Source organism: Lynx rufus, unplaced genomic scaffold, assembly GCF_022079265.1.
Source record: "Lynx rufus isolate CCGP_SWC_20201006 ecotype Redwood Valley unplaced genomic scaffold, mLynRuf1.p SCAF_2, whole genome shotgun sequence".
Lineage (NCBI taxonomy): Eukaryota > Metazoa > Chordata > Mammalia > Carnivora > Felidae > Lynx > Lynx rufus.
The window spans coordinates 157,240,114-157,251,643 of NW_025814834.1; the positions used below are offsets into that span (position 1 = coordinate 157,240,114).

Below are 11,530 nucleotides of genomic sequence, written 5' to 3' on the forward strand. Positions count from 1 at the left end.
AAAGAAGAGTGTACATTTATTTGTATAATTATGTGAGCATCTAATGGAGCATTTAATACTTAAATTTGAGAACTTGGTAGTTCTCAAATAAGATATGTAAGCTGTTTTAATCTTTTAATATTCCTTATGTAATTTCATATATTAGTAAAAATCAGGCCTCTGTTTAATGTCTGCATGTTAGAAATTAAAAATACATTTAGTTAAATGTTTTCTCTGTTCCGATCTGGATTTTATATATATTACATTGTATTCTGTTATTGCATCTTCCACCCTCTAGTTTTCTTTCCATGATGGTCAAAGGGGCATTCATTGAAACCAGTTAACATTTATTGATGATCCTTCTTTCTCACCTACTACCTATCTTTTAGGCCTCTTTCACTGGAGTAGTTTCAAGGAAGGTACTGAATTATGGATTCCTTTCCACACTAGTGTATTTATTTCTTGAAAGAACCTAAATAATTGATTTAAATGAAATTGTTTTAGTGAATTTTATTAAAACGTTGTTATTTAAATGTGGCCCTATATTTGTAACATACTTTAATTTCCTAGGAAGTGTGCTCTTTGAAATATGGTTACACATGACAGTAACCAAATAACCACAACTTTCATTCAAGAAACAACTTGAGTGTGCTAAGATGTGGGTACGCAAAGATTAGTTTACATTCTACAGCAGAAAAGTACACTCCCAAGTGTTAGCAATGCTGTTATAGGTGGACTTACAGAAGGATCAAATATAAGTTAGTGTATAATAGCTTAAACATCTTTATTAGGTATTTTTTTCTTCATTTTTATCTTAGTGCACACAAATAGGGAAGGGGCAGAGGGAGAGAAAGAATCCCAAGCAAGCTTCTTACCCTGCACAGAGCCTATAGCAGGGCCTGATGCCATGACCTTGGGATCATGACCTGAGCCAAAGTCAAGCATCAGATACTCAACCGACTGAGCCTAGTTGTCCCTAAATGTCTTTAAAGAAAGAAAAGATTTTTCCTTCCCTCTTATAAGCTAATTGGGATGGTGTGATTAAGCAGAGAAATCCGATAATTTAAGAGATTCAAGAGTTAGAGCAAGTTAAGGGGTGAATTTCTATTGGGGAACTTGGATCTGCAATATTGCACCATATGAGCCCTGTTCGGATCAGTAACGTGATTGAGAGAAATAATGGGAATAAGTAGTCTCTGTATCACAGTCTCATTTTTCCCGGAGTAGTAGTGAAGTCACCGCTGTAAGAATTGGTTGATGAATATGGTTTGCGGCACTGTCTTTGGAAAAGAAGTAACCCATTAGTTAAGATGGCAGCGAGGGTTAGATATTGCCTATATTAGACTTCACATTATGTAAAAACCACATAATTGATTTAGATGAAACTTATAGTCAGTTTAACATTTTTTTCTTACCTATAAAATGATAAATGAAACGATATCATGTTGAGTGAATAATTAGTAAATTCTCCATATGTATTATATCTAACTGTAAGTCTGGTTTTGTTAATACAGTCTACACATTCAAGAGTACAAGTATTGCCTTTCAAAGTCTGTTTTATCTCAGTTTCTCTAGCCAGAGATGGTGTCAAGTGAAATATTTGTATTAGTACACAGGTAATCAACTTAGAAAAGCAATACATTTTTTACTTGGAAGATGTGGAGGGTAGATAATGCCTTACAATTGTATTACCTTAAAAATTGTATCACTCTAGAAATCCCTGCTCCTTTTTCCTCAAACTTCACTAAACTTTATTAAGCAGCTGAGACTCGCTGCCCACATGGGATAAAGGATAAACAGATTTCATATAGATACAGGCTCTGCCTAAGGAAATTACATTCTTCTTGGTGATATAAACTAATAAAGGTATACTGTAGTGTCACATGATGTATTCTTGGTATAAAGGACAGAATCAAGAAGAGGATTTCTGTTTCTAAGAGGTCTCAAACGGTGATTGCATGAGTTGGTTTTTATGGAGGATGAATGAGGAGTGCAAGTCCAGAGAAAGCATAACAAGGTCTGAGGCCAGATATGAGCATTGCAACTTCTGAAAAGTACAAGCAGTTTACTGTGACCAGAACTTGAGTGTTAGAAAAATACTGACAAAAGAGGGGAAGATGAGGCTGGAATGGAAAGGATAAGCCAGAGGGTCAGATCATGAAAGATATTGGGTGATAATGTTGCACTTAAAAGCTTTTGACAGCCCTGAAGTCTCTGGAATGAACAATTTCAAGTAGGGCAGTGACATCAAGTGTATGATTTAGGATGATTACTGTGAAATATGATGAGGTGAAATATGACTGTTTAAGATTCTTAAAGAATGCAGGACTTTCTTTAAGACAGGACAAAACTCAGTTTTAAAATAATTGTTTCTTGTACAGATAGTTCCTAGAAATCCTTTCCTTTAGTCATCTACCACGTAGAACTGCTGTGCTTGAGGCAAAACTAGGTTAAAAAAAAAAAGGGGCACAGAATGTTGTAAGGCAAATTGGATTTGAAAGCAAAAGATCTTTATTCCTATTACAATTCTGCCACTCAACTAGTTTTCTAAGAATTAGGTCACTTAATTTCTGTACCTCACTTTACTGAAATTAAAGGAAATAATGACAAAATAAGAATTTAAAACTTCTCATTTACTGTTTTTGATCTCCAGTTAATTTTGGGGTCTCTTTCTTTGCCAAAGAGGGTGTGAGAGAGAGTGTGTGTGTGAGAGAGATTATGGACTTTAGATGCAAACCTTGAATTTGTGTTTATTCTAGCTAAGGCAGGAACGGATCCAAATTCAGCAGCTTGGGCTGCCTACTATGCTCACTATTATCAACAGCAAGCACAGCCACCACCTGCAGCTCCTGCCGGTGCACCAACTACAACCCAAACCAATGGACAAGGTAACTATGGTAACTAAAACATTTATTTTGTATGTAGAAATAGAAACTTATGTTTGGAATTCTGTATGAAGTACATCAGTGTATAACACCTAAAAACTTTCCATATTTCATTATAGCTTCAGTGAGGAGATTTCCCTTATTAAAAATAAGTTGGAAATAGTTTAAAATAACTGCATCTTATGTAAAAGTTTAAGTTGTAAGATAACATTATAGAACACCCAGATAACCTACCTGTCAATATTTTATCTCCCATCTCCCACTTGTCCCATTATTCTGTCATATGTGTCCATATCCATTACCAGTAATCTTTCAGAACCATTTAAGACCAAGCTGTGCACATGATGTCCCAGTACCCTTAAATACCCTTTTGTATTAACTCCAATAATACATGACCATCATACAGTCCTCTAAAACATTAAGTCAGCATTGATACATCATTACTGTCCTGATGCAGAGCCCTTACTCCGATTTCACCATTTATCCTATCAGTTTCCCTATTCTGATCTAGGATCCCATCTGGTAAAAAAAAAAAAACAAAAAACACAGACCTTTTGTCTTATGTGATGACTATCAAATTAGCATAGGTCACCTGAGCCTTTTCTCAAAAAGATGAGGTCATGATCGTGAAGTCCTACTTGGTATGTGGCAGTACCTCAGAAATATTGCTATGTTCCTCTTAGTGCATTACATCAAGGGTCATATAATGTTGACCTGCTTCATCCCTGGTGATGGTAACCATAGTCGCTTGGTCATGTTGGTGTCTGCCAGGTTTCTATACCATAAAATTACCATTTTTCTCTTTGAAATTAACAAATACTTTTTGGGGAATTATACTGAGTTGATAAGACTATTCTGTTCCTTCCTGAACTTCTGCCCATTGGCCTTAGCCGCCTTTGATAACATGTGCCTGATTCAGCTACAGCCATGATGGTAATTTCTGTTTGCATCATTCTACGTGTATTAGTTGGTATTATAAGGAAGAAGTTTTCTTCTATTTCTTTATATCAGTATGGACTCCTGTGTTATTCAACATGTATTTTAAACTATCTTTACTATTTTGATTATCAGATTGCCCTAACTTTGGTCATTCAGGAGTACCTTTGAGATGGTTCCTGTATCCTTTTGACATGTCTGTCATTCTTTTTTAACTTTTTTTAAATGTGTTTGTTTATTTTTGAGAGGGGCGGGGAGGGAGAAGATCTGAAGCAGTCTCTGCCAACAGCAGCAAGCCCAATGTGGGGCTTGAACTCATGAACCGTGAGATCATGACCTGAGTCAAAGTCAGATGCTTAACCAACTGAGGCACCCCGACATGTTTGTCATTTTTTAAGCATGTCTTTACTTTCCTGCCCAAAAGATGCTTATTTTGTGCTTTCTGGGCTCAAGCCCTAAAATCAGCTATTTTTCTAAGTAGCCCTGATTTCCTTTTAGCAGATGATAGTATTTGAGAAATCAAAAACTCCATGTGTTCATTTCTACCATGGTGATATGGAACCTAGGAAATTTATATACATGTATGCTTATGAGTGCGTATATGAAACATTAGTATCTATATACGTATATATTTCTCAAACCATTATACTGCCTGCAGAATTCTATTGTAACACATCAGAGTTCTTTCTGGCTTTTTCCCTTTCATTGCCTATAAATAGTGAATGACTTGGTATCCTCAGTGTATATCCTTACTTGATCAATGAATTTACTTACATGCTCAGTGTAACTCCTCTTCCATGTGTATAAACAAACTTTCTCTGTTGAGGGCCTCTGTACCTCCTGTGTCCTGTGTTTTTGGCACCAGCAAGGATCCCACTACCACATAGCACCCTCCCTCCTGCCCCTCACTCCCTATGGCAGGCCACTCCTACTTTCTCCATTCAAGGAATAGAAGTAAAGGGCCAAGATTGTCTTTTGAAACTGTTAATCCTTTTTTTTTTTTTTTAATGTTTTTCTTAAACAAGGAGATCAGCAGAATCCAGCTCCAGCTGGACAGGTTGATTATACTAAGGCCTGGGAAGAGTATTACAAGAAAATGGGTATGTTCTACATTTCTTTTTTATACATTTAGTTAAATTGAATTTGAAACATTTAATAAATCTCACTAGAAGGATGAAGATTGTTATCAAATCATGTTTGCATTATGTTTTTGTTACTTGCACTTTGTTTTTAACTTTTAATATCTTGAAGGGAATATCAGATGTGTTCTTTTTTTTTTTTTAATGTTTATATTTGAGAGAGTGTGTGGAAGTGAGGGAGGGGTAGAGAGAGAGAGAGACAGAATCTGAAGCAGGCTCCAGGCTCTGAACTGTCAGCACACAGCCTGACACTGAGCTCGAACTCACGAGCCATGAGATCATGACCTGAGCTGACGTCAGACGCTTAACCGACTGAGCCACCCAGGCACCCCTGAATGCATTCTAAAATCACTGATTCTAAAAATACATAATTCTTAAAATTGTGGTTATATAACAAGGAAATCCTTTTGTTTCTAAATGCATTTGTCAGCCACAATAATTAAAACCAAAAGTTCCACTGTTGCCACATATGACCCTGAATATTACTTGTACTTTTGTCAAAGACAGTTACATATATCAGTAGCCTGAATGGCATAGGTTAAATTCTAAAGAGCCAAGCAAAAATTGTTGTGTGGTATTTTCTGCTGCACAGTAACTAGATAAGTAACCTACAGGGACATAGGATGTTAGTTACTTAAATAACATTTGCATATAGGAGAAAGGAAAAGTTGTACTCTAGAAAGGTCATTTCGATTCAGTAACTGTAGAACACATACTACATACCAAACAGTGATAGATGCTGAGAATGTGATTGTGAGGGTAAACAGGTAGGAGCCCCTGACCTTCTGGTTATTATATTCTCATGGAGGATACAATTGTTAATCAAGTGTTTTGCTAAATATATTACTACAAATTGTTACAAATGAAAAGTGTACTTCTACTAACAGTTGAAATGTACAGCCACTAAGTGGTAGAACCAGAATTTGAACTCCCAAGACGGCCTAAACTCCAAGCCCATTTCCCAGATTTGTTTTTTTCTGGGACTATTTGGAACTTGATATTCATTTGACCCTTAACATAGGTTTGAATTTTATGGGTTTACTTATAAGTGGGTTTTTTTTTTTTTACAGTATTATATAAATGAACTTTATGATTTTCTTCTTGTTTCTCTAGCTGACTTTATTGTAAAATACAGTATATAATACTCAAAACGTGTGTTAGTCCACTGTTTATGTTATCTGTAAGGCTTCTGGTCAAAGGAGACTATTAGTAGTTAAGCTTGTCCAAAGTCAAAAGTTGTATGTGGGTTTTCAACTCCACAGAGGTCTGTGCCCATTAACCCCTGAATTGTTCAAGCGTCAGCTGAACAGATAGTAGTTTTTGTTTTTAGAAGGTTATGGTGTCATTTGAAATTGACCCATGTACACTACAGCCACTTGTCACAAATGAAAGCCAAACAGATAAACTCGTCCATTCTTCCCAGGTATAGAATGAATGTATAGATGGTAGAATTTTATCATAGTATACAGTCTGTTTGAGATTTTCAACATAAACTTCAATGTTTCTTTGCCTGTGAGTGTTTTGTCGTCTTCACAGAAAGAAAATTTTCCAGAATGGTGATTATATTAAATTTTCTTTTGTGTAGGATACGTTTACTTCATGATAAGGATGTTTTATGGAGCTTATTTTCTATTTAAAGAAAGAAAAATTGTTTTTCCTGTTAGTATGACTTTCCATGCTACATTCCTGAGGCTAAAACAGATTATGTTTTTGTGACCCATCTTATCTCAGGCAGGTCTACAACAGCTAAAATTCTGCAAAAAAATACTTTTAAAAAACTTTAATCTCAAAGCAGTATACTCTAATTAGGGTGATCACATAATTTATTATCCTGACTGGGATATACTTTTGAGAATAACTGAGAATGCTATTAATAATAATCCCATGATAGTGGTCAGGACATATGGTCACTTTAACTTGTATGAAATAGTGTCACCATCGTAAAAATTTGAGCATGTTGCAATTAAAAATCGCTTGGTCTTATATTTTCACCATGGTTAATGTGCCAGAGATGTTCCCTATGTTAATATTAAAAATAAGTTGGGGCGCCTGGGTGGCTCAGTCGGTTAAGCATCTGACTTCAGCTCAGGTCACGATCTCACGGTCCGTGAGTTCGAGCCCCGCGTCAGGCTCTGGGCTGATGGCTCAGAGCCTGGAGCCTGCTTCCGATTCTGTGTCTCCCTCTCTCTCTGCCCCTCCCCCGTTCATGCTCTGTCTCTCTCTGTCTCAAAAATAAATAAACTTTAAATAAATAAATAAATAAATAAATAAAAATAAATAAGTAAAAACAGGCCTGTTTGTGGACTTAGATAATTATTGGGGAACTGGTGAAACTTGTGTTTTATTATATTTTATCATTCATTTGCAGCACATTGATAAATTTATGGTTTGGTTTTTCTACCTTTTATTTGCCCAGAGTGAGCAGGTGTGTTGAATGTAATCTGTGAGGTCTTAATACCATTCAGATTTTTTTTTCGCAGTTAACGTGTTTTTCTGTAGCACTATAGTGATCACCTGTTAATTTTTTTGAGCAAAAGATAAGTTGAATGATTATTTCACATATAAATCTTAAGGGAAATAATAATAAATTGCCAGGTCTCTAATCCTGGCTAGCAAGTCAATTTATTTTGTCCTATAGAAGTTCTTTTTGCAAATGAGTTGTTGCTTTAACTACCTTAATTTCTTCTGGGTGCATTACATGCCAGATATTGAAGCATAAGACTAATAAATTCAGTTTTCAAGATTTTGTTTAAGTAATCCCTCTGCCCATTGTGGGGCTTGAACTCACATCCCTGAGATCAAGAGTCATGTGCTCTACCAAGGCAGTTTTCAAGATTTGTAAATAAAAGGGAAGAAAGTAATAAGATATTAGGGAGATAAAAATTTTTATCTCCAAATCCAGCTATCTTATTTGGAGAGGCCAAGTTGAACTCTTACAGTGGCAGAGCTAGGATTTTCTAGGACTTTGGACATCCCAGTTCCCAATCTAGTAACCTCTTTACCAAACTGGGCAGGCTGTCCCAGCTTCTGAAGCCAAATCTCAGCTTTGCCTGTTAAGGACAGAAAATATCCACTAACGTTATAAATGTGTCATTGTTTATAAGTAAGTAAATCTCTTAAAACAGGAGGGGTTTTTTTTGTTGTTTTTTGTTTTTAATGTTTGTTTTTGAGTGAGAGAAAGAGTGAGACACAGAATCTGAAGCAGCTCTGAGCTGATAGCAGAGCCTGACACGGGGCTGGAACCCATGAGCTGTGAGATTGTGACCTGAGCCGGTCGGACACGTAACTGACTGAGCCACCCAGGAGCCTCAAGTTAAGTTTTTTAGTTAGTTTTGTTTTCTGAAACAGTTCTGAATTTCGTAGGATTAATATCAAGAGAATTTAGGAGAGAAATTCGCAAAGATGAGATTATAGAGGGTTAACAAAGGAAATTTTAAGTGTTACAAGGAATGGCAGTAAAGCTCGAAGAGTGGGTATTTTTGGAGCTAGAATGAGGAAACTTTTGTAATAAGTAAACAGATCAAACTGGATTTCAAAGTAGACAGGCAGTTCCCATTTGGGAGAGGGCAGGTGAAGGCATTTTTTGGAAAAGTTTGACTTAGAGAAAGGCTCTTACAATATTAAGTACTGATGTGGACTCTGAGCCTTTGGCATATGGTACCTTAAGGGGAAAGGATGTGTAGTGAGGAAAATGGTTGTGGGAAAGAGGCAGGTATATAGAGCGAAAACTTGTAGTGACATCTATTCAAGCAGGTTTGGCCATTGGGCTGTTATGTGTGAACTCTAGGGCAAGTCTTACCTCTTGAATGAAATGAAAGTCAAACCTTACAAATGGTGAATCTACATGTAAATGTTAAGTGATGTTCTAAAATATAAACTAAACAGGCATCACAATAGTTCTTGAACTAAGAAGGATAAAGGGAGCAAGCTAAAGTACATTCCTAAAGGGGGCAGAGAGGCACAAGAGGCTAGGGGAGAGCCAAGTAAGTCCTAAGCAGATAGGAAGAGTTATTTTCCAGCAGGGCAAAACTTGCCCCTCATGTTGGAGGAGTGAGATGACTTTTTCTTTGGACACCTTCAAGATTGGAATGTGAGGTGTTTACGACTTACCAAGTGCTTGATGTTCTTACAGTCTGACATGTTTACCCTTCACTTTCCACAGAAATATTTGAAATGGGAGAGTAGGTAACATTTGAATTGGATGAATTTTCTTAATGTGTCTCTGTTTCTACCATCTTATATTGTAATTTTGCCTCTAAAATGAGTATCTCTTAACAATGATGTTCAGTCCCTTTTTGTAAACCTGAAGTAGAAATTGTTGCTGTCTTAACCGAGTTTGGCCTCAGTTCAGCAGGTTTTCAAGTGTACAACTTGTAAGAGACATTGTGTGGTTTTATTACTCTTGATACCCTGGGATATTTGGGAGTTGTCTAAATACTGAAACCTATTTCAGATTTGTTTAAATTGTGTCTCCTCATTGGATCAGTATGTTAAACTCACTTCCTGTTTGAAAAGAATTCTGGAAAACAAAACTAAGAATTTTGTTTATATTACATGGGATTTCTCTGTTGCCTATAGAAGGGGTTTTTTTTCTTGGATTTTTAAAGTTACTCATAAAAGTTAAAATTCTATTCACTGAGTTGCTTTTAATTCTTCAATTTTGTGATTGATGGTGATAGCCTATTTTCAGCAACTATACAGAGTTCAGCTATACAAAGTTGGCAACATCCAACAAACATAAAAAACAACTTTCCCTGTGTCTGTTCTCTAGTATTTTTTATCTAGCTATAATAATTTTACCAGGTAAAGTAATAAGCTATATAAAATTCTGCTCAAAAAAGGGAGCTCAATAGGAAAACACATGTTCTTCCTCCCCAACTTTTTATTTTATAAATTTTTATACCTTGATAAAATCAGAAAAATCATACAGTGAACACCCATATTTATATTTTCTATTCAAATTCTACATTCTTAAAAAGTTTATCATATGTAATTTGTGTGTGTATATATGTATTTTTTGTGCCTGAGCCTTTACAAAGTAGGTTGCACACTGTTGTAAATAAATTATTTCAGTAATATCAACATATAGACCATATTTTCTTTGGTTGTCAGAAAAATGTCTCTTGTGGCTGTGTGTGTCTGTGTTGTCTTTATTTTAATCCAGAGCCCATTTAAATTTTGTGCGTTGGATTTGGTTAATTCTCTTTAGTCTCTTAATTACCCTGCTTAAAAAAATACCTGCTCATGAAAGCTGTGGAGTTTTGTGTTTGATTGATCTTGTTCCTTCGAATGTCTTGGGTAATTGTTCTTTATGTTCTTTGTCATGTTACTTTTAATAAAATTGTATTGTGGTTTGAACATATATTAAAATTTTAAACATCTTATTATTAAAGAGTATTTTGATGGTTAGTCTTCGTACACATAATTTATAGGTCACAAATCAGGAAACAAAGATCTTGACCGTATCTTAAAATAATGAAGTCTTTAATAGATTTCACATGGGTTTTTTGTTTTTCAAAAATGTTCTTTTCCTCCATCAAAGATTTACATTTTATTTAAAACCTGTAGTGTAACATCCAAATGAATAAGACAAGAAAAAATAGTGGTCTCCCCCCCTCCCCACACCCAGCATCACCATCAGGGAACCATAGATTGTTTACTTGAAATACTTGCCAAACTCAGTTTAGAACATTAATATTTATAAATTCTGTAATTGAATCCAGATTATGCCTAAATCATTGCCTTTCTTGTTAAAACTATGTGGATGGTTTTGATTTCGCTTTTTATTAATAGTAATGCTTTAGAACTAAAAGTTACGATTAATGTAAGGCAAAAAGAAACAGCATTCTGATTTCTTTAATTACAGAGTAGTTTTCTGACACTAATGAATAAGATAAAACAGGAGCAATTCTGACCCTCTGTGCTTGTCTTTGTAACCTGTACTTACAGTGGATATAATTTTGTATTAAAATTTAGGGGGTTTTTTTTAGGTCAACAAGGGCAGACACAAGATTATTCAAAAGCTTGGGAGGAATATTACAAGAAGCAAGGTATTGTTTTTATTAGAAATGAGATTCTTTTGGGCTTTTAATTGTGGTTACAGCAACAAAGTTGTTCTGTTTTCTCAAAGGTCAAGCGGTTCCTGCTCCTACTGGTGCTCCACCAGGTGGTCAGCCAGATTATAGTGCAGCCTGGGCTGAGTACTATAGACAACAAGCAGCCTACTATGCCCAGACAAGTCCCCAGGGAATGCCACAGCATCCTCCAGCACCTCAGGTATACTAAACTTGCTAATGTGTTGATTTCTACTCCAATCATGTTTTCTGCATGTTTACTGTTTTGTCTGTTTGGGATTATGTTTGCCTTTTAAATTTTTATCTGGCATAGCATAACTAAATGAAGTACTGTGATGTATTGTTTGGGTTTTTTTGTTTGTTTTTTTTATAATGCTTTCTGGCATCTGAGTGCTGAGTATTTCTACAGTGCCTCTGATTTTAAAAATAAATTTTTTTCCCCCAGGGATTTGCAAATCATGCAAGAAGCCACCACCATTTATATTAACCAGTTTTTCTTTCTTAAAGGATTCACTCC

General features: G+C 35.6%; 1 protein-coding gene across 17 annotated transcripts in view; it reads left to right on the top strand.

Moving 5' to 3' along the window:
* Positions 1–11,530, top strand: part of FUBP1 (far upstream element binding protein 1) — a 33,841-nt gene that overhangs the window by 17,507 nt on the left and 4,804 nt on the right. For 9 of the 17 annotated variants that reach the window (XR_006962996.1, XR_006962994.1, XR_006962993.1 and 6 more), the window contains 4 exons: positions 2,739–2,876; positions 4,826–4,900; positions 10,930–10,989; positions 11,070–11,215. Coding sequence is in view for 13 of the 17 variants with exons in the window: in XM_047085411.1 (XP_046941367.1) it covers positions 2,739–2,876; positions 4,826–4,900; positions 10,930–10,989; positions 11,070–11,215 (419 nt within the window). In the remaining 4 variants the exon portion in view is untranslated. The remainder of the gene's footprint in view (positions 1–2,738; positions 2,877–4,825; positions 4,901–10,929; positions 10,990–11,069; positions 11,216–11,530) is intronic. The other 8 variants (XM_047085424.1, XM_047085418.1, XM_047085419.1 and 5 more) reach the window with 3 other exon arrangements.